Below are 22,683 nucleotides of genomic sequence, written 5' to 3'. Positions count from 1 at the left end.
CTGGGTCGGGTCCCGGCCGGACGCGCCTCTTAAAGGCCCCCGCCTCCGCCCCCGCCCCGCCTTTGGCCCCGCGCCGGGACGCCCCACAGTCCGGAGCGATCGGCCCGAGGCCTGAGGCTCCCGGTTCCTTGGCGGACCCAGGAGGCCAAGAAAGGTCGGGAGTCGTGTGTTTTGTGTTTTTTTTTTTTTTTTTTATGGGGGCGGGTGGGAGTCCGATTCGGGGCGTCTCCCAGCACCCTCCTGGGGTGGCTGCTGGGAGGAGGCTGGGAGAGTCTGGGAGAGTCTGGGTCATGCGGAGGGTGTGGGCAGAGGCTCCTCCCGGCACGACACCGCCCCGCCCCAGGTAATTTTCCTACATCCGTGGGGGGCGCACCCCAAGCCGGGTGCTCCCCGCGGGCCGGGGACCGGAGCGGGCCGTGGAGGCGGGGCCGGGGCGGGGCTCGGCGGACTGGGGCGGGGTTGTATCCACCGGCGACCGCAGGCGGAGGCTGGCTCAGCCCCTGCTACGGAGCGGGATCGCGCAGCGGTGGCAGAGGGCAGGTGACCGGCGGGAGTGGGCGCGGGGAGCGCCGGGGCGGGGACGCGGGGTGCGGGGGCCGGGCGGGCGGGCGGGCTCGGCGGTTCCGGGCCCAGCAGCAGTGCACCGAGGGAGGCCCGCGCGGACAAGGCCCAGGCGACGGGGTTGCGCGGCGCGGCCTCGAGAGGCGGCGCGAGCAAGAACCAGAGCTGGGGTCGCCATCGATGCGCAGGGGTCCAAGCCTAGACTTTGGGAAACATTTGAAAGCCACGAGGAGGGATGGGAAGTCGAAGGCGCGCGGGGACACCCGGGGCTGGAGCCCAGCCACGGGGATGGGGGTGGGGGTATAGGAAAGCCCGCTCCCCATCGCCCACCTCTTCTCCAGTCCCAGCCAGGCAGAGCATTTACTCCGTGGTCTCGAAAAAGTGGCTAGGGCCCTTGGGACCTCGGTCGGAGACAATGATAATTATCCCTGCCCCCCCCCCCCCCCCATATCTCCGCTCCTCCGTTTTGAGGATGGGAGAGAGAATGCGGAAGGTACCAGACAGGCTGCGGGGCTGCGAATTGTGATTTCCATGCTAAAGACCGTCCGACCTATTGAAAAAAGCTGGCTCTAGATTCAGAGAAGGCTCAGGCTCCTTTCCCCTCTGTTCCTGTCTGTGTGACCTTGGGCAGATCCTGATACCTCTTCTGCCTCCTTAGCCTCCCTTAGAGGCTATTGTGAGCTGCCAGTAAAAACAACCAGAGCTCTGAGCTTCTTTACTGAGCTTCTGCTGTGTCCCAAGCTCCTTGTACCCCCTCTAGGAGGTAAGTATTGTTCCTGGCCCCATTTTACAGAGGAGGAAACTGAGGCTCAGAGAGGCCCAGTGACTTTCCTGAGATAGTCAATGGCAGTGCCGGGAGGGAACCTCCACCACCACGGGGTGCTGCGAATATTGGGTCCTGGGGAGAGGATCAGGTCTGTAGTGTAGCTTTCAACAACCACAGGAGAGCCATGGCGGTGGGGAACATCAACGAGCTGCCCGAGAACATCCTGTTGGAGTTGTTCACGCACGTGCCTGCCCGCCAGCTGCTGCTGCGTTGCCGCCTGGTCTGCAGCCTCTGGCGAGACCTCATCGACCTCGTGACCCTCTGGAAGCGCAAATGCCTGCGTGAGGGCTTCATTACCAAAGACTGGGACCAGCCCGTGGCCGACTGGAAGGTCTTCTACTTCCTCCGCAGCCTCCACAAGAACCTCCTGCATAACCCGTGCGCCGAAGGTGGGGTGCAGACTGGGTATGATGTGCCCCCAAACACACAGACTGTCGTGATACCAGCTAACATTCATTAGGCACTTACTATGAGCCAGCCAGGCACTTTGGGGGGTTTAATTCCTTTCTCACAATAATCCTAAGAGGTAGGTACTATTAGGCACCCATTTTTCAGATGGGAAAACTGAGGCCAAGAGTGGCATTGTTCCACTCTTATTCCACTCTGAAGGTTATTTCCCCAGTGACCTTTCCTAGGAGAGGGAATGTTGGCCAGTTGGAATGAATTGTGCCCAAGACACAAGACCAGGAAGTCAGAGCCATATTTTCTTGGCCTGGCTCCCAGACTCCAGGACTAGGCCTACTAGGACTGCCCAGAAGACAAAGGGGGCTTTGCTTATGAGAGAATGAGAGATCCGGTCTTCTTCCCAGCACATTCCAACAAAAGGTAAAACAAAACTTCTGCGGTCATCCAGAGCCCCCTCTTTTCCCTTGCTGTGCTGTAAATGACTAAGTAGACACTTTGACGGCATGAGAACCTCAATCTCTATTATGTGGCCAAATTCTGGAGCAAAATGATAGTAAAACAACCCCAAGTTGTCCACAGCTTTCAGATGCCTGCCTCACTTGACTCCCCAACGGGCATGTTCTTCACCAGCATGTTGACAAACTATGGTCCATAAGCCAAATCTGGCCTAGGAGCTACGAATAGTTTTTATGGTTTTAAAGGGTTATTTAAAAAACAAACAAAAAGGGCTTCCCTGGTGGTGCAGTGGTTGAGAGTCCGCCTGCCGATGCAGGGGACACGGGTTCGTGCCCCGGTCCAGGAGGATCCCACATGCTGCGGAGCAGCTGGGCCCGTGAGCCATGGCCGCTGAGCCTGCGCATCGGAGCCTGTGCTCCGCAACGGGAGAGGCCACAACAGTGAGAGGCCCGCGTACCGCAAAAAAAAAAAAAAAAAAAAAAAAAAAAAATCTTAAACAAACAAACAAAACAAGACACTATGTGATAGAGTCAGCATGTAGCCCACAAAACCTGAAGTATTCTGACCCTTTATGGAAAAAGTTTGCCGGCCCCTGTTCTTGACCCCGGTTTACAGAGGACAAAACCAAGTCTCAGAGAGAGAAAGTAGCTTGCCTAAGGTCACAGAGCCCAGTATTGGTGGAGCCGGGACTAGACCCAGATCTGTCTGACTGGCACCAGAGCATTCCATCCCAGAAGTAGTCTGGTTGTTCCCATCATCAGGATTCCCAGTAGAAATCAGTTACCATGGTGCCTGGCACACAGGCAGCACCTAGTACAAGGCAGGCACTGTTGATGTGCAGGGTTCCCCAGCGCGGGGCTTGAGGGCAGCTGCTGAAATCCAGGGAGAGGTGCCAGGAGCAAGGGGCACTTGGGAGGCGGCCACTGAGGGGCTTCCCTTTGATACGAACTCTGCTTTCCCACCAGAGGGGTTTGAGTTCTGGAGCCTGGACGTGAATGGAGGCGATGAGTGGAAGGTGGAGGAGCTCTCTGGAGACCAGAGGCAGGAATTCCCCAATGACCAGGTCAAGAAATACTTCGTGACTTCTTATTAGTAAGATCCGAGGGGTCTCGGGGCGGGGTGGGGGGAAGCCCAAGTCACTGCACCTTGGGGTCTCTCCTGCTCTGGGAGGGGCAGTCCTAGCCCCCCAGTGCCCTAGTGGCGAGCCCCAGCCCCTCCCACCCCTCCACCCACCCCCAGCACCTGCCTCAAGTCCCAGGTGGTGGACCTCAAGGCTGAAGGGTATTGGGAGGAGCTGATGGACACCACACGGCCAGACATCGAGGTGAAGGACTGGTGAGTGCTTGGGGCGAGGGTTTGGGGGGGCCCTGCCACTCAGGTGCCCCACCCGCACCCTGCCCCCCCATCTCCAAGGCCCTGAAGGGCCCTTCCTCCGCCTGCAGGTTCGCAGCCAGGCCAGACTGCGGGTCCAAGTACCAGCTGTGTGTTCAGCTCCTGTCGTCAGCGCATGCGCCTCTGGGGACCTTCCAGCCAGACCCAGCAACCATCCAGCAGAAGAGCGATGCCAAGTGGAGGGAGGTGTGTGAGCCGGGAAGGGGACAGGGGGCACATTGTCCAAGGCTGAGACTGCAGTCAGACAGGCCCAAGTTGAGATCCCAGTTCTGCTGCTTCTTACCTGGGCTTTGGCTGCTCTGAGCTCTCAAAGATTATCAGTGAGATGATGCCGGTAAAGCCATGTTCAAAAAGATTGACTATTATTAATTACTAATATCAGTTATTACTATTATCTAGGTTAGGGTTCAGTGAACTTTTTCTTAAAAGGCCAGATGCAAATAGTTTAAGCTTTGCAGGTTTTACTGTATCACAACTACTCAGCTCATCAGCTCTGCCGTTGTGTTGTGAAAGCAGCTTTAGCAAATGGGCATGACTGTGTTCCAATAAAACTTTATTTACAAAAACTGGCAGTGGGCCCCTAGACCATAGTTTGCCAACTTCTGATCCAGACCAGTGCTCTCCAGTAGACCTTTCTGCAGTGACAGAAATGGTCTGTCTGGGACTTCCCTGGTCTGGACTTGGCGCTTTCACTGCCATGGCCCCAGGTTCAGTCCCTGGTCAGAGAACTAAGATCCTGCAAGCGGTGTAGCACAGCCAAAAAAAAAAAAAAGAGAGAGAAAGAAAGAAATGGTCTGTCTGCCCTGTCCAGTTTGGTAGCCAAGAGCCACATGTGACAATTGAAAACTTAGTAAGAGCCAGTTCATAGTACGACTAGGAACTGAATTTTTAATTTTATCCAACTTTAATTAATTTTAACTTAAATAGCCACGTGTGCTCAGTGATGAGTGTATTGGACATCCTTCGGCAGCTTGCAAAATTTCCTTCAGTTCATTTGATCTGCACTTAGATAATCCCGTGGAGTGGACCCAGCAGGATTTTGCTCCATTTTACAGATGAGGAAACTGAGGAGACACAGACAGGGGAGGTGGTCTGCCCCAAATCAGACTGAGGACTAGAATTCCATTCTGCTGACTCTGGGTTGAGCACTGAGACCTCAGCCCATCCCGGTCCCCTCACCCCCTCAGGCAGTACCCCGCTCAGGGTCAACTCCCCTGACCGCTCTCCTTCCCTCCGCCTGCCCCCGCCCCCCAGGTCTCCCACACGTTCTCCAACTATCCACCCGGCGTCCGCTACATCTGGTTTCAACACGGCGGCGTGGACACTCACTACTGGGCCGGCTGGTACGGCCCGAGGGTCACCAACAGCAGCATCACCATCGGGCCCCCACTGCCATGACGCCCCCGAGCCCCCAGCCACCTAACCCCAACTGATAAACTGCTGTCAGAGATGGGCTGGGCTTGGGAAGGGGAGGTAGAGGCCAGGCTCTCCCAGACTTCCTAGTTCATCCTTGCCCCCCCCAGTTGCCTCTTCATGGAGCCTCTTCGTTTGTACAGCCTTCATATGTTATGGGTAGCTAGCTCTCTGCCCGGGGGTCTCAACCTGAATGAGGGGGCCCCTGAGGTTGGGGGGGTGCATGGTGTTCCCCCAGATGCCTCTGAGGGAGGGTCTCCAAGCTCTGCTGGTAACCTAGATCTATGTGTCTACCTTCCCTTGCTGGGTCATTTCTCACTGTCTTCTTTGAGGGCCCTCAGACCTGGGACAGTCAGGACATCTGGCAAGCCTGTGGCTGCCCTGCATAATGCAGATGCTGAGCGATGATGTAGCTCAGACAGGTCTGGGAGTGGAAGGATGGCTCTGCTGGCCCATCCTCTGCCCCATTCTCTGCCACTCCCAGGCTTTCTCACTCTGTCCGCCTGCTTAGGGAGGTGGCTTTGGTCCAGAGGCTCAGGCCTGGTCTGAGATAGGCAGGCCCAGGGTGGGGTGGGGTCCCGGCCAAGTCTGGACTCTCTTCACTGTCAGTGAAGCCCCAGAAGCCACATGTGTATTAAGTGAGGGCAGGGCTCTCCAAAAGATCCCCCTGGAATCCTGCACACGGCAACCCAGGGCAGGTGAGGGGCAGGGTCGGGCCCTGAGAGCTGGGATGTGTGAGCCCTGGATGAGTGGGATGGGGGGGGCGGTTCAAGGACCACCTGTCCACCTCCATGCCTAGGCCAGGCACTCTGGCTTGGAGAGCATTCCAAGCGCCTACCCTACCCTTGGAACTGCCATTCCCAGGACCTCCCCACCCTGTCGGACCACATTTCTGCCTCTCCTTCCTGCTGGAAAGAGAGCAGTTCTCCTACCCCTGATGCATGTGGCCAAATAAAAGGTGTTCCCAGCCCAACGTGTGCCCTGTGCTTTCTGGGGGAAAAGGCAAACTTCATGGGAGGTCTTGCCCCTTGCCTTAGAAGCTGCAACTTATATGGCTCTGTCCAAGGTACAGAGAGGGGTTGACATTTCAGGAGCCAGACTTCGAAGAATGAGGGTCCTGGGACAGACCCCTGGACAAGCTGCAGACATCTCGCACGCAGCAGCCCTCCAGTACTGCCACCTTCCTCTGGAGGCCTGGCCGCAGGCTGGCAGTGGAGTGTGCAGATATCTTGGGCAACTCTTGCCATCCCAGGCACTACTTACTGTTGTTTTTTTCACTGCCCAGAGCTTTACTGATAATAGACAAAGCCAAAGAATTTATAATGGTGTCTGGCACACAGTAGGTGCTCAATAACTACTGTTAAATTGCATTATCTGACTCAACAGTGCGCTAGATTAGGGCCTCAACCAGGGCAAGGACTGTTACGGACCAGGGTTCTTGGCCTCCTTAATCAATAGAAATTGATAAGAGGCCAGACAAGAGTTTCAGATAAGGCTTTCCTGGGACCCCTGCTGCCGCAAGAGGGAGTGAAATCAAGCAACAGTTTCCCTTGCTGGATCCCTCGCTCACTCTGGGGGAGTGGAGGAGCTGGTTCCTTGTATAGGGTGAGGGGAGGGGTGGCTTAGGTGGTCTGCCCACCCCTTTGGTGGTGGTGTGTGCAGCGGGCATGTGCAGTACCCTGCTTTTGCTCCCAATGCTCTGTTTTGGGGCTCTTCAGAAGTGGCAGTTGGGTTTTTGGTCTTTTTGTATCTTGTTGTCCATAATTTGCCCCAACTGCACATGCACACAGTTATTTTTAGTCCCTTATAGTTTCTTTGTAGCTTGTCAGCTCAAGGAGATTGTCCAGGTGTGAGCACTGCAGCAAAGGGTCCCAGGTCCCAGCCTGTCTCAGGACCACCACCCACTAACTGTATGGCAAGTTAGCAAAACACACTCTTCCTCGGAGAATATGCAGCCCTGAGTTAACAACCTGGCCTGGATCAGGCACCCTTGGGCAGTGCACACCCTGCATGATCCCTTGTGGTTGGCTGAAGTAGGTGCTTGATAATTATTTGTGGAATGAAGAAAGGAATTAATGAACTTAATCCCAGCAAAAACGCAGAGCGGTTTTTACCTCTGAGTAAGTCCTAGGGACGGTAGGAACCAGGCTCAAGGCCAGAGTTTCAGCAGTCACCCTCCAGGCAGGGGCCCACCTCCCTCCCTGCATGGAACCGGAATAGAGGTCTAAGGAGTGGCCCCCAGAGGGGAAGGGCTAGGTCAGAAGGAGGCTCCGGCCTACCGGAGGGAAGTGGGAGCAGAGAGAAATTGGGTCCCCACTGCTGAGCCGCCCACCGCCTGGAAGGAAAGACTGAGCTTCAGGAAACGAGGTCTGGAGCTCCCCTGACGCCGCCCCGACCCTGCGGACACCAGATTTCTTTGCTCGCGCCTGGGAAAGTGGTCCCGGCGTGGGGCGGGGCGAAGTCGCAGGAGCAGCAGGCTGGGGCCGCGAGGGAGGCGGCCTGAGCGCGGCGCGTGACGCAGGCGCCGGGCGGGGCGAGAGCTGACGGCGCCGCCAAGGCCGTAGGCTCCAGGCAGACCCCGAGCTCAGGTCGCGCCGAGCGCTCCGACCCGCGCCCAGATCTCGGCCCGGGCAGGGGACGGGTAGGGGGGCGACAGGTGCGGGAGAGGGCTTGGATGTTCGGCGCTGGGGGGTCGTCGGGACGTTAACCGAGCCCGAAGACGCTGTCTCCGGCCGGCCGGGAAGCCGGCAGCCGCGGGAAGGGTGCCGGGGGGAGCCGCTTCCGGGCGGGGCGGGGCGCGGGGCGGGGCCAGTCTCTAGGGTCTGATAGCTCGGCGCGGAACGCTTCGCTTCCCGGCGTGGCCGTCCCGGAGTATCCTCGGCGTCCGCGGCCACTCCGGCTTAACCTCGCGTGCAGCGCCCCGACCAGGGGACAGTCTAGGAACTCGGCACCGTCACGGCCGCAGGACCTGGGACGGGGGCCTAACTTCCCCAAGCCGCAGTTTCCGTTTTCTGAAATGGGCTTAGTAACAGTGTCTCGAGTGGTTGTAGGGAGGGTCTATGGAGAAGAGGCCAGCGTGTGGCCCTGGGCCTAGTACGTGGGAAGCCCAATCGATGCGAGGTGGCTTCTTAGGGCTGATGTGGACGTTTCCACCCCAGAATGCCCCAGGATGACCTTCACCCCCTCCGCCCTTCTGCATTCAGGCTTTGGGGATGGAGTCTAGTGATGACATGCGACCAGAGCGAAAGACCAGACTTTGGACGATAGGTCGAGCAGGTGTTTGTACCTAAGACGCCTCTAACTTGGAGCCCAGGGACTTTTATTTGGCCTAGACAATGCTTTTAGAAGTTGCCAACATTTAAAATTTGACAGATTTCATATATTTTAAAAATGTTTAAAATTCCAGAAAAATGGGAAGACCTGGCCGCATGGAGTATTTTTCCATCATAGCATTTTGCACAAGCTGCAAGTACCTTATTTATCTGTTTTTGGGGGTTTTTTTCTCTGATAATGGAAAAATACTTCTCCCTGGGCAGGTGCCAGAGTGTGTGCCCACCCTCATTTTTTTAATGGGATGAAAGCTTTGAGAAGACTGTGAGCTGTGTGAAAATTAAAAAAGGGAAACCTCACTAAAATGGAGTCAGGAAATGAGGAAGAGGAACACTTGACAGTCAGTACAATCCCAACATCAAGAGGCATACTTAACATACCTGGCAGGAAGTGAGACTACTACTGCCAGCAGGAGGAAAAAATGATTTTCTCTTTGCCTGGCAACAGCTCAGCCAATGAGAGACTGTCACAACTCAACCAATGAAAAGCCACTATACTTCCAACTCCCCGTGTCTTCCAATGGGCTTTTTGTTTATAACGGCCCCACCCAATTTTCCCTTCTCCTCTGTAAAAGAGTCTCTTCTCCTTTGCTTAAGAGGACTTGTAAGTGGTTCGCCATAGTTGCATATCCTGCCTTGCAGTTATTTGCTGCTCCCAAATAAACCTGTTTTGCAAGTAAAATAAGCGGCTATTTTATTGTTTTAGGTTAACATTACACGGAGGTTTCACTGACATCCGGAGAAGACCCCCAACAACTCCGAGGCTGGTGAGCAAACAGGTGCTGGTACCCACAGATCCCACAGAACTCACTGCTTTCTCACCAACTTTGCAGTTTGAGGGTAAGTTTTTCTCCTGGATCTGAGCTCCGCGCTTTTTGCGTTTTGAAGCTCTCCAGGTTTTCTTTGGGATCTGTGTGAAGGCTTCGTCCTTTTTCGTTAAGGCCTTGTTTGTCTGTGAGTACTTGGTTGACACTTTAGCCTCACTCTTGAAATCACGCTGTTCCAACTGGAACTGTGCTAGCTTTCAGTCCGACTACTTTTGGAACTAGGCTGTTCCTCCTGAAACTGTGCTGGTATTTGGCTTGTGGGCTGTTTAAGAATGATTCTTTTGCTCTAGAGAAAAACCCCTGAAAAACGGGATCCCAGTTATCTAAATGTTTTGAGGGTGCCCCCCACGCACCTTTTCAGGGACCCTGGGCAATTTTATGTTTAAAAACTGCTGTCTCGCCTTATATACATTTTTAACTAAATGGACCAATTGAAACAGACGTAATTTAGAACATCAGTGACCAGCATGGGGAACTTCTGAACTCCCCAAACTTCCTTTCTTAAAATTGTGTTAGACAGCCCCAGGTCTGCAGTTGTCAAAACTGAATTGGACACCAATTTTGATTGGTATTTTAAGGCTTCCAAAACGTATCAGGAGTCTAAAATTGCCTCTTTGCAATATACAATTTTTAAAATAACTGAGGCAAATAAAATATTAAAATAAGACAAAATGGTTTCTGAGGTCTCTTTTTCCCCTACCCCGTCTTCTTTGTCTCTGGATACTGGCAGTCGTCTTGTGCTCAAGCCCATCCCAGGCGCCATCTTCCTTTCCTTCTGCACCTCCCCAGTCTAGTTCTCTCGCTGAACTTGCCTTTTTCCCTACAGCTCCGCTGACTCTCCCTGCTCCCTCCTCTGAGCCTATCAGAACCTCCTCCTTAAAGTTAATCTTCTGAGGATTGAAATAAACCCCAAATTACTTATGTTCCCTGGACTAAGCCAAATTGTGAGCCATAGTTCAAGAGGTTCCTAAAGTGACTGAGGACCCCCTTAGGTTTGCTGAAGATGTTAATACTTGTTCAAACCTACCAGTCTGGTTTCTCAGATTTATATCCGTTAGTCCACGTGCTTGTTGGTGAGAGTCAAGCAAACACTGGATGAAACTAGCCCATGGGAACATTCTGGAGGGGATTTAGAAGGGCAATCCCCTAACTTTTGGCAAGAGGCTAGAACACTCAGTGAAAACCTCCACCGAGCAATTGTAGTAGCCTCTCCTAAGCCTGTTGATCAGAACAAAGGTCAGACTTGCATACAAAAATCTGATGAACCTGTTCATGGCTATTCTCATCGACTTCAGGTTCTTTTTAAAGAAAACTCTGGTCTTCCTTCAGATGTTGAGTCCACTAGGGTAACTGTCACCTCCATGTTTATTAATGGGCTGAACCAGGATCTTCTTCTTTTATTTAAAAGAACCAGGATGGAATGGGAAACTGTGTCCACTCTAGATTCATTTGACAGATCAGCTCACTTGCACCCTAGATGAGTTACCAAAAAGAAAAACCACTAAATTCTTTTGTTTGTTTGTTTGTTTTTTTGCGGTACAAGGGCCTCTCACTGCTGTGGCCTCTCCCATTACGGAGCACAGGCTCCGGACTTGCAGGCTCAGCGGCCATGGCTCACGGGCCCAGCTGCTCCGCGGCATGTGGGATCTTCCCGGACCGGGGCACGAACCCGTGTCCCCTGCATCGGCAGGCAGACTCTCAACCACTGCGCCACCAGGGAAGCCCAAACCACTAAATTCTTAATCTTCAACTCCAGCAAATGAAGGTCCCTAAACAAAACCAAAAACCTAATTTCTGCTATTGCAAAAAGCCAGGGCATCGGAAAAAAGACTTACAAATTGAAGCGTTCCAGGAGTTTTCAGCCCTCTCAGCCTTTCCAGTGTCCTCCTAATGCCCATTGAGGGGGCCCTGAGGAACTACAGGGGCTCTTCCCAATCCTCCCTGTTAATCAGCTCGAAGAAACAACTCTCCGGATTGGGAAGGAATCTCTGTCCTTACTGACAGCGGGGCCACACTCTCGGTGCTCAGCCCCACTGCAGAGCCCTAATACAGTTCCAATAGTGGCGATCTCTGATAATCCTCAACAGGCTCCTGTCTCTGAACCTTTTCCCTCTTGTTTAGGCCCTTTGAGAGAGACACACTTTCTCTCCTTAGCTCGTCTCCCTCCATTCACTTATTAGGCCAAAACTTCTTGGAAGAGTATTATGCCGAATTTCTTTCTCCCAAAAGGGGGAAATAATTCTAGAATTTGACAGTAGCCATCTAAATAGCCAACCAGGTAAATTAAAAGACCCTTCAACATCTTTTATTTGTTCTGTTTCCAGCACTGCTGGGGCCGATTCTTGAAGCACTGATCATTTGTCCCTATTGAGTCAGCCACCACCCTCCTTATAGGCAAAAATCTCCAACTGATATTGGCAAAATTCACAGTGTACCTCCCATTAAGATCCAAATAGATCCCTCTAAACTCTCTTCAGAATTAATCAGTACCCTGTAAGTAAAGAAGCCCTTCAGATAGAAAACCCATGATAGAAGCTTTCAAGGCTCAGGGCCTCACTATCCCTTGCACTAGTCCCTGTAATACACCTGTTATACCTGTGAGAAAACCCAAGGGCTGAGGATGGAGGTTTATCCAGGACCTCTGAGCAATAAACATTGTTATCTCTCAACACCCAGTTGTTCCTAACCACTGCATGCTACTGACATCCATTCCCACTTGAAGCAAGTTTTTCACTGTGACTGATCTATGCAGTGTATTTTTCAACTCATTCTAGTTGATAAGGCTAGCCAATATCTTTTTGCCTTCACCTGGGACGGACAACAATATACTCGTATAGCAGTGACCCAGGGTTTCACAGAAAGTCCTTCTTACTTTTCACAACTCATGAAAGCTGATGTGGATGATGTAAAGTTTTCTGCAGGTTCTACTTTGTTACATTATATAGATGATTTGCGCCTATGCTGTCCTTCTCAAACCTCCTCACAGGAAGACAGCATCCACCAGCTAAAATTTTTGGCCTTAAAGGGACATAAAGTCTCCAAAGAAAAATGGCACTTTGCTCAAACTCAGGTTCAGTATTTAGAGCACAGGATCTCAGAACAGGGACTACTGGATCTAGATAGACTCCATGACATCCTGAACTGCCCAGAATCGAACACTAAGCTCCGAAGGTTTTCTTGGGCTATCTGGCTACTGTTGAAATCGGAGTCCAATTTTCTCTCTTCTTGCTCAGCCCCTACGTGCTTTATTAAAAACCAGCAAATCTGACCCCATTAATTGGGGAAATCAAGATGACACAGCTTTTGAAGACTTAAGGAAAAGCTTAATGAGACTACCTGCCCTTGGGCATCGTAATTACCAGCTTCCCTTTTCCCTCTTTGTATGTGAGAAGGCAGGGAGTGTCCTCGGAGCCCAAAAACGGGGGCCTTGTAGGAACTGTGCTGGTATTTGGCCTGTGGGCTGTTTGAGAATGATTCTTTTGCTCTAGAGAAAAACCCCTGAAAAATGGGATCCCGGTTATCTAAATGTTTTGAGGGTATTGTAGCCAACAGGGTATGGCAGGGTACTGTAGGGTATTGTAGCCAACAGCTGGACCCTGTGGCACAGGTATATCCCCCTTGCTTCAAAGCCATTCCTTCTACTGTCCTTCTGGTTAAGGCCACCAAAGAGACAATCATGGGATCCCCTTTAACCATCTTCGTACCCCATCTTCGTACTGCATGCTTCCATGCAGTGGAAGCCCTCCTAAATTCTCGTCCACTCACCATTTTTCAGTCAGTTGCCTCACCTCTGATGAAATCCTTTTGCTAACTGCTCCTCACGTAGCTCTTTCACATTGCACCAACCTCAACCCTGCTACTCTTCTCCTCTCCTTCACTGACGAATCCCCTCACCACTGCCTGACCCTTACTGGTCACCCTTTGACTCCGTGTAATAATTTAGAGGAGACTCCTCTAACCAATGCAGATTTTTCATGGTTTACTGATGGTTCTTATTTAAAGGGAGAAGGTGGTAAAGATTCTGCTGGGTATGCCATTGCAACTCCTTTTGATATTGTTGAAGCAGCGCCTTTACCTACGGCTTAATTATGCAACAGGCTGAATTATATGCCCTCACTGAGGTTTGTAGTTTAGCCAAGGGCAAAACTGCAAACATTTATACTGATAGTCAGTATTCCTTTGGAGCAACCCATGACTTTGGAATAACATGGAAACAAGGTTTCCCTACCTCTAATGGGGAAAAGATTAAAAATGGCTCTTATATGCAAAATCAGTTAGGCGCTATACTCTTGACAGCTGCCTTGACTATTATTAAGATCCCTGGGCATTCCAAGCTTGAGTCCCTATAGGCTGAAAGAAACCACCTTGCTGCTATTTCTGCCCCAAATGCTGCTCTCGAAGGAACCAATGACCAAACTTCCGGTATGATCCAAAAGGATGCTCCCCAAGATAACCATCTAGAAATGCCCAATGCCCCAGAAAAGGAAAAACAGTATTGGGGATTTAGGAACTGCTGGTTCAGTAGAAAGAGAAAACTCTGGTTTGGGCCAAATAACAAACTGGTCCTCCCAGAAATTCTGATTCCCACACCTCAGCACTGTACATGCATTGAACTCTTGGTCCAGTGACAAAATGATAGCATTCATGAATGAATGTTGGTGGGGAAATATTAATAAGGCCACAAAAAGTACCTCCCTTCTTGTCCCACCTGTCCAAAATACAATCCAGGGAAACCTGTTTGCACTGTTCCCAGACACTTTGAATTGCGTAATGGGCCATTCGAAGTTTGGTAGATGTAGAGGGGAAAGTGGGGGAGGGATAAATCAGTAGATTGGGATTGACATACATATACTACTCTGTATAAAGTAGATAACTAATAAGGACCTATTGTACAGCACAGCGAACTCCACTCAATACTCTGTAATGACCTATATGGGAAAGAATCTAAAAAAGAGTGGATATACATGTATGTATAATTGATTCACTTTGCTGTACACCTGATACTAACGCAACATCGTAAATCAACTATATTCCAATTAAAATAAAAGTTTGGTAGATGGATTTCACATAGCTGTCCCCATCTCATGGATATAAATATATTTTATTACATGGTCTGTACGTTTTCTCATTGGATTGAAGCCCTCCCTTGCAGACAGGCCACTGCTTCTTCTGTGGCTACAATTTTGATAGCAAAGATTATCCCTACCTGGGCAACCCCTCTTGAACTTCACAGTGATCAAGGAACCCATTTTACTGGTCAGGTGCTTCGACAAGTTTGTGCTCTTTAACTGGTTTTACAACATTTTCACTGTACTTTCTATCCTCAATCCTCAGTTAGTGGAACGTTCTAATGGCAATATTAAGGCCTAGTGGGCAAAATTCATAGAGACCCTCCCCCAAAAAAAGCATTGCCATCGGTCCTTCTAAATCTCAGATCCACCCCTTTCAGAAGTCAAACTCTCACCCTTTGAGGCAGTCACAGGACACCCAATGTTCCTTGCCCCACCCACTTTTGACCCAGAGCTGATGAAAGGAGATATATTTCAATATTGTAAAGGCCTGATTGCATCTATTAAAAATAACAATGCTTGGTAGAGCGATCTTCTTCATAGTGCGCTCTTGGGAGACGAAGACCTTAAGCATCACACCTTTCAACCTGGAGATTTCATGTACTGGAAAAGACACCTCGAGAAGGACTCTCTTCAACCTCGCTGGAAAGGCCCCATCAGGTACTGCTAACCTACCCTTGTGCCTCCAAACTTCAGAGAACAGACTCTTGGATTCACGTGACACATCTAAGAAAGCACCAGACCCTAACTGGACCTGCACACCATCTGGTGACCTGAAGGTAAAGATTTCCTGGATTTGAAGCAGACGACATCTGATGAGACAGCTTGCCCAAGATGTCTAGACCAGGCCTGTTAGAAGGTTTAGAATTCACAGAAGTGTCTTTCTTTCATCTAGACTATAAAACTGACTCTGGATTCTTATCCAAATTCAGTTTCTTGAATTTTCAACCTACAGTCTGTATCATTGATAAAACATCTGATTCCAAACAGTTTCTTTTGAGATAACAATACTGTTTAATTACTTCATGTTTATTCCTACACTGTGTCATTCCAAAATTCTTTTTTTAATTTAATTTTTTTTTATACAGGAGGTTCTTATTATCTATTTTATACATATTAGTTTATATATGTCAATCCCAATCTCCCAATTCATCCCACCACCACCACCACCACCCCCGCTTTCCCCCCTTGGTGTCCATACGTTTGTTCTCTACATCTGTGTCACTATCTCTGCCTCGCAAGCTGGTTCATCTGTACTGTTTTTCTAGATTCCACATATATGTGTTAATATACGATATTTGTTTGTCTCTTTCTGACTTACTTCACTGTGTATGAGTCTCTAGGTCCATCCACATCTCTACAAATGACCCAGTTTCGTTCCTTTTTATAGCTGAGTAATATTCCATTGTATATATGTACCACATCTTCTTTACAAAATCCTTGTTTAATTCCTTCAGTTTTGAGTGTGCCCTTGCTGTATTCACTATTCTAAGATACAGACTTTTGGATGGGAAATTCCTGAGAGATCTCCCTCCTACCCCTCCTTGTTACTCAAATGTGACCACAATAGGTTTCCAATCTGTGCACTTTCCCTCTGACATGGGACAGGACACCCAGAAAAGATCCTTCCTGGCATCACGGGACAAAAGGCCACTGAATGCTGATTTAAAAAACAGACAAAAACCCTGACTCTTGATCAGTGATGCTTTTGGAGAAAGATCTTGATCAAAAGGGGGAAATGTGAAAATTAATGAAGCAAAACCTCACTGAAATGGAGTCGGGAGGCCAGACGGGGGGAGTACTTGACAGTCAATACAGGAAGAATCAATACAGATCTCTGGCAGGAAGTAACACTACTAGTGGCAACAGGAGGAAGAAAGATTTTCTCTTTTCCTGGCAACAGCTTAGCTAATGGTATACTGTCACAACTCAGCCATTGAAAAGTCACTATATTTGGAACTCCCAGTTTCCTCTAGCAGACTTTTTGTTTATAACAGTCCCTCCCAACTTCCCCATCTCTTCTATAAAAGAATTCCTTCTGCTTTGCTTAACAGGACTTACAAGTGGTTCACCAGTTGCACGTCCCAAATTTCAATTCTTTGCTGCTCCCAAATAAATCTGTTTTGCTGGTAAAATATCTGGCTGTTTTATTGTTTTAAGTTAACAACTGCTTCTTTGGCCAAGTCGCAATGAAAAATGAAGTCTCCCCAGTGTCCCTACCTGTCCCAGGAGAATATTCCCTTCCCCACCCATAAGCAGATAAGGCCTATCTGCTCCAGCCATCTTGAGTGACAGTGGCTACAGGCCCACTCCCACCCAACTGAGGGAATCCCCTTAGACAGCTGGATAACCAGGATCCCCCCCAGGCAAGATTCAGGCCAAGGTGGTGGCACTGTAATTTTCCCAAAACCCTGTGCAATTCAGATGTAGGAGGGAGGAATGTGTTCTTGGGGGCGGGTACCTCTGCAACTACTGGAGAGTCGTTTGGCTCTGAGGCTAGGAGTGTGGTTAATGATGCTGTGGAGCACTTCTCAACCAGCCCTGTGCTAAACGCTTTCCTGGTACTAACTCAGTCCTCCCAGCCCTTCTGAGGTCGGGACAGTTACCACCTTTTTTGGGGGGGACTACCTTCCCAGCGAGTCACTCCAGGCCAGGATTCAAACCCAAGCGATCTTGCTGCTTCACCCTCAACGTGCTTTTCCGTTTCTGGGCATTTCAGAGTGGCCTGACGCCCAACCCAGAACTGTGTGGGGAGCCTCCTCATTGGGATGTTTTATCACAGCTAAAGTGGGCAATTTGGGGAGAGAAAGTTTGTTTCTCAGCCCATCACTTAAATTGTGAGCTAGTCTGTGGATGTAATAAAGATTTTACGTTTTTTTTAATATGTATATTCTTTCCCTCACACTTTTTTAAATTATTATATTTTTATTTTTGGCTGCATTGGGTCTTCGTTGCTGTGTGTGGACTTTCTCTAGTTGCAGCGAGCAGGGGCTACTTTTCCTTGTGGTGTGTGGGCTTCTCATTGCAGTGGCTTCTCTTGTTGTGGAGATTGGGCTCTAGGTGTGCAGGGTTCAGTAGTTGTGGCGCACGGGCTTAGTTGCCCCACGGCATGTGGGATCTTCCAGGACCAGGGATCAAACCCATGTCCCCTGCATTGTCAGGCGGATTCTTAACCACTGTGCCACCGGGGAGTCCCAAGATTTTGTGTTCTAACGGTGAATTCATAGTATTAAAATAACATCACTGAAAACCTTTGCAGAGCTTACAGACAACAGCATGGCCTTGGCAAATCTTACAGTTCTCCAGGCCCACCAACTGAAAATTAAGCAATTAATTTTTTAATGGGGGGTGGGGTCTCTTAAAAACTGAGTCCCTGAAGACTTTATCAATATTTTTATTGCACTCTTTCAAATGTGCATAACATGTGGCCACTCTTTATTTTGAGGGTCTACCATGTACTGGAAAGGGGCTCCAGTGTTCCCTGGCCCAGGTCCCTGGGGGTCTAAGGGGTCCACCTCCTTGGTCAGAGCTCATGAGCACTGTTGCTCCCCACAGGCCTGTGCATGCTTCTCACCCCGCCACGGCCATGGCCCTGGTCAGCATCAACCAGCTGCCCGAGAGCATCCTGCTGGAGGTGTTCACGCACCTGCCCGCTCGCCAGCTGCTGCTGAACTGCCGCCCTGTCTGCAGCCTCTGGCGCGACCTCATCGACCTTGTGACCCTCTGGAAGCGCAAATGCCTGCATGAGGGCTACGTCACTGAGGACTGGGACCAGTCCGTGGCTGACTGGAAGGTCTTCTACTTTCTGTGCAACCTCCGCAGGAACCTCCTGCGCAACCCGTGTGCCGAAGGTGGGCCGGGGCCTGCTGCTGGGCTGGTTCTGTCCCTTTCCTGAACCTCAGGGCCTTTGTACTTGCTGTTCCCACACTACCTGGAATGTTCCCTCATCACCACCACTCCCCCCAACACCTGTCATGCTCCCTTGGTCCCTCTCCTCATTCTTCAGGTCTCCGTTCAGAGATGTGCCCTGATCCCCCGTCTGCAAACAGTGCTCCCCACGTCTGTCACATCACCCCATTTCCTTCCTTCATAGCACTGGTCATAACCTATAATAACGGAATCTTTTTTTTTTTTTCTCTGCCACAAATTTCAAGTTCCTGGGGCCTGACAGATCTTGCCACTCTGCACCCTGTGTCCACATAGCATGTGCTCAGGAAACGTTTGTTGAATGAATAAGCACACTGCAGACCCCCTCCCCTGTAGTTCAGTCTGTGCTGCCTAATGTTGAGGGAGGGCTTCCTGTGTGCCAGGCACTAGTCTGAGGTCTTAGAAATGTCATCATCCTCCCGTCACCCCATGATACGAGGAAGGAAATGAACTGCAGAGGCAACTACGATCACATGGTTTGAGGCTCCTGTTGGGCTTATGTTCTCATATATTTGCCAGGCTTTTTTTTCCCTTCATTTAGCATCTTCATTTAGTACCAGGCATCATGCTTCCTGTTTAGGTATAGCAGCAGTTGATGAAGAGGCATAGTTTGTACACTTAGAATCCCTTCCTCTCTTTATCCTCATGAAGATCCTGAGAGTTAGCCAGATAAGAAGGGTTTGGCTCCATTTTATAGATGGGGAGCATGAGGCCCCCCAGATGAGCGTCTTGCTCAAAGATCTAGAACTGCCCAGCTTCTGGGGTCCAGTCCTGACTGCTGAAGGCCCTTAGGCCCCTCTTCGAGGCCCCACAGACAGTGCCCCAGACACTCAGTCTCCTGGCCTGCCCCAAATCCTGCTCAGAAGCTGCCCAGCCGGGCCGGGCCATCAGCGCAGCTCACACAGCCCTGCAGAGCCGGCCACCCAGCCTTGCGCAGCTCTCCCCCTGCGCCTGCCCTGGGTACTGTCCCGCTCTGGATTTCTGAATTCCTCTTCTGGTTCTCTACTGGGGGGCTCCCGGGGCACCTGGGGGATAGATGTGGGCTCCTAGTAGAGGGAGCAAAGGAATAATTTGGAAAAGCTCTCCTGGTGATTGTTCTGGAAAGCCTGGGTAGAGAAGCACTGTTTCCTGAGGTCCTCTCAGCTCAGTCTGAAGGGGGAGATGGGAGGGACAGCCTTACGCCTACAGACCTGCCAAGGCAACCTGGTGGGGACCCTTCCACCAATACAGGGTTACTACACATCACCAACCCAGAGGATGCCCAGGCCCCCAGTCCTCCCTCCTGCCCTGGGCAGAGGGGGTCCGAGTGGGCACAGCAGGTTCCCATGACCCACCAGCAAAGCCCCCCAGATCCCAGTATGTAGTTAACCTCCTGGACGTCGACGTCAGGGGAATGCCAGTCGTCTAGTAAGTGGTCTGAGTTGGGACAAACTCACATTAGCCATTAAGAACAGAATTACCGGGCTTCCCTGGTGGCTCAGTGGTTGAGAGTAGAGCCTGCCGATGCAGGGGACACGGGTTCGTGCCCCGGTCTGGGAAGATCCCATATGCCGTGGAGCGGCTGGGCCCGTGAGCCATGGCCGCTGAGCCCACGCGTCCGGAGCCTGTGCTCCGCAACGGGAGAGGCCACGACAGTGAGAGGCCCACGTACCACCAAAAAAAAAAACCAGAATTCCCCACACAGGCCCTTCATAATTTAATGGTTCGAGAACTGAAACTTGGGTATTTCCAGAGCCCCTGGGCAATGTGGAAGTGAGGAAAGGTTCATTTAGAATTTCTGGTCATACTCTTTTCTTTTTTCCAGCTTCACGTTAAGTGTTGACCCGCTCAGGGACAAAGTGGGAGGCAGAGGGCCCAGATCAGGATTGCTGTGGTGGGCACAGGTGGGAAGGCGGGGAGGGGGGCTTGTAGGGCGGCTCCAAGGTGCCGTGGGGTGCATGCCTTGAGATCTGAGCCTTACCCGCTCCCTCCCAGGACCAGGTGGAGAGGGCCAGGCTGAACATTCACCCAGAGGGTCTCACTGCAGCTTCTGTTTTCCCTAGAGGATATGAGATCCTGGAAAATCGACTCCAACGGAGGGGACCAGTGGAAGGTGGAGAGCCTCCCCGGGGCGCACGGCACAGACTTCCCTGACCCCAAAGTCAAGAAGTACTTTGCCACGTCCTATGAGTAAGACGAACTGAATTGAGAAGCTGTGTGGAGGGAAAAGGGTCCGGACAACCTTTTGCCAAATCCCAGGCCTAAGTGAGGGCCTGTGTGTGAAGCTCCAGAAAGGGGGTTCCAAAGCCAGCTCAGCACCTACCTCTTCCTGGGGCAGGAGGCAACTCAGTGGCTGTGTTGAGGCAAGTGGGGGAGGCGAGCAGTTTGAGGAGGCTGGGAGCCCGTTAAGTGGTTGGGGTAAGTCAGGGATGGTACAGGTTGTCCCCAGTCTAGGGGCCTGAGTTCACGGAAGCGCCCTCCTTGGGTGCCCGGGACACTGGGCCTAAGGACTGGGATGATCGCCACCCAGGCACCAGTGGGTCAAACTCCCTGCACGTTCCCCGCGGGCCTGCATGGAGGCAGGAGCCAGAGTCCTGTCCTGCAGCCCCTGCACCAGCTCCCTGGGTCCGGGCCACGCCTGGGGACGCACGCCTCGCCTCTGCTCCGCAGGATGTGTCTCAAGTCGCAGCTGATAGACCTCAAAGCCGAGGGCTACTGGGAGGAGCTACTGGACAAGTTCCGGCCGGACATCGTGGTTAAGGACTGGTGAGTGGGGCCTGCGCCCGAGTCCCACACTCTGCATCCCTCCCTCTGCTCTTCCTGAGAACCCCTCTCGGGAGTGCCCACTGAGCCCGGCGGAGTCCTGGGGCGAGGGCTGCCCCCCTCCCTACCGACAGGCCCAGCACTTATTCAACACTGCCCCCTGCCCCAACCCTGCATCAGCAGATGTTAGCCCCAGTTTACAGATGGGGAGACTGAGGCCTACAGATGAGTTATCACTAACAGGCCCTGGAGCAAGAGACACCAGGACCCAGCCTCCCTGGACCTCGCAGATACTCACATGCCTGTCTGCCTCCCCTACCCCTTTCACTGTTCATCCCACGACTCTATCCCAAGCTCCTACTCTGTGCCCAGAACTTTGTCTGGCCTGGCCCAGGGCAGAAGCAGGACCCTAATGCCCGCCAGGCCCCAGGGCCACTACTCTGAGGGTGGGGGGTTGGGGCTTGAGAGGTGTGCAGGGCTGCAGTAGGGCTGACCAGAGGGGGAGCCCTGTGCAGCCCCCATCACACAGGCCACCCCTCCCGAACCTCCATTGTAATGTACCGGCGGCGACACAGATCCTACAGCCCAGGACTTTATCTCTGTAGAGAGCCTTTGCTTTTTACGGTGACATCTTCACTGGAACACCCAGGAGGGTCGCCTCTTTTCTCAGATGGGATTATTGAGGCCCAGCGCAGACAGACTGCTTGCCCCAGGGCACAGTGGGGCACAGGGAGCCCTGGAGCCGGCTGGGCCTCGTGGGCAGAGCAGGGAAATGAGACTCGGGGCTCCGATTTGTGGGCCTGCTGCCTGCCCGCCTCCAGAGATGGTGGCCTCCAGGGCCCCCTCTGTACTGGGGTGCACAGTCCCAAGCCCTCCCCTCCCCCAGGTTCGCCGCCAGAGCGGACTGTGGCTGCACCTACCACCTCCGAGTGCAGCTGGCCTCGGCCGACTACATCGTCCTGGCCTCCTTCGAGCCCCCGCCCATGACCGTCCATCAGTGGAACGATGCCAGGTGGACAGAGGTGAGGCCTCACCTGCTTGCCCCTCGCCGTCCACTTCTCCCAAGGCCAGGATGGCAGGAAATCTGGGGCAGCCCCAGGGCCCAGAATGCACCAGTCCTCTGTCTGGAGTTCCTGCCTTCTGGCCGGGAGGCTCTCCCCTGCAGGACCTGACTCCAGCCGTCCCCTCTCCAGCTCAGTGGTCATCCTGTCTCATCCCCTCTTCAGTCCTGGTGGTCACTTCCTTTCCCCTCCTCCCCCCAGGTCTCCCACACCTTCTCGGATTACCCTCCAGGTGTCCGCCACATCCTCTTCCAGCACGGGGGCAAGGACACCCAGTTCTGGGCAGGCTGGTACGGTCCCCGCGTCACCAACAGCAGCATCGTCATCAGCCACAGGGTGACCAGGAGCCCGGCCCCCTCCGTGGCTCCGCGCTAGACCATGCAGGGGCCAGAAGAGGTGGCCCGCCTGCCCTCCCCCCTCCCCCTCCACAGGCCCTCCTGACAGCCTGTCCTCCGACAGCCATTCATCCGTCTTCCATCTGGGCCAGCCGATTGCCAAAGGTCCCCTCCAGGCAAGGCATGAGCCTGTAGGGGGCAGCGAGGCCCCCTGCCCCAGTTCCCACCTGGGGCAAACCCACCATTCTGTGAACTTAATTATCACGTAGCTCTGACATTTTGTTGTAATAAATGTTTTCAGTAAAACCAGCCTGGGGTCGGGGTACAAGGTCCTCGGCAC

General features: G+C 52.2%; 2 protein-coding genes across 9 annotated transcripts; both read left to right on the top strand.

Moving 5' to 3' along the window:
- The first annotated feature begins 24 nt into the window (after positions 1-24).
- FBXO44 (F-box protein 44) lies at positions 25-6,026 on the top strand. Of its 5 annotated transcripts, none has more exons than XM_073796043.1 (6): positions 25-154; positions 1,505-1,776; positions 3,214-3,340; positions 3,488-3,583; positions 3,691-3,826; positions 4,895-6,026. In XM_073796043.1, the coding sequence occupies exons 2-6, from the start codon at positions 1,512-1,514 to the stop codon at positions 5,036-5,038; spliced, it is 768 nt and encodes a 255-aa protein (XP_073652144.1). In that variant the 5' UTR covers positions 25-154; positions 1,505-1,511; the 3' UTR covers positions 5,039-6,026. The 5 variants fall into 5 exon arrangements, with proteins under 5 accessions (XP_073652144.1, XP_073652138.1, XP_073652128.1 ...); XM_073796027.1 differs by lacking the exon at positions 25-154 and adding an exon at positions 286-343; XM_033843314.2 differs by lacking the exon at positions 25-154 and adding an exon at positions 430-540.
- A 1,474-nt stretch (positions 6,027-7,500) lies between these two features.
- FBXO6 (F-box protein 6) lies at positions 7,501-22,649 on the top strand. 4 transcript variants are annotated; one of them, XM_033843264.2, is made up of 8 exons: positions 7,573-7,709; positions 9,089-9,222; positions 14,805-15,057; positions 17,834-18,129; positions 20,248-20,374; positions 20,855-20,950; positions 21,834-21,969; positions 22,210-22,649. In XM_033843264.2, the coding sequence occupies exons 4-8, from the start codon at positions 17,865-17,867 to the stop codon at positions 22,381-22,383; spliced, it is 798 nt and encodes a 265-aa protein (XP_033699155.1). In that variant the 5' UTR covers positions 7,573-7,709; positions 9,089-9,222; positions 14,805-15,057; positions 17,834-17,864; the 3' UTR covers positions 22,384-22,649. The 4 variants fall into 4 exon arrangements, with proteins under 4 accessions (XP_033699157.1, XP_033699156.1, XP_033699155.1 ...); XM_033843266.2 differs by lacking the exon at positions 14,805-15,057 and having other exon boundaries at positions 7,501-7,641; XM_033843265.2 differs by lacking the exon at positions 14,805-15,057 and having other exon boundaries at positions 7,569-7,694.
- The last annotated feature ends 34 nt before the right edge of the window (positions 22,650-22,683 follow it).

This window comes from Tursiops truncatus, chromosome 1 (genome assembly GCF_011762595.2).
Source record: "Tursiops truncatus isolate mTurTru1 chromosome 1, mTurTru1.mat.Y, whole genome shotgun sequence".
NCBI lineage: Eukaryota > Metazoa > Chordata > Mammalia > Artiodactyla > Delphinidae > Tursiops > Tursiops truncatus.
Note: the sequence above shows the minus strand (reverse complement) of the source record. Positions and strands in the feature narration are given on the sequence as shown.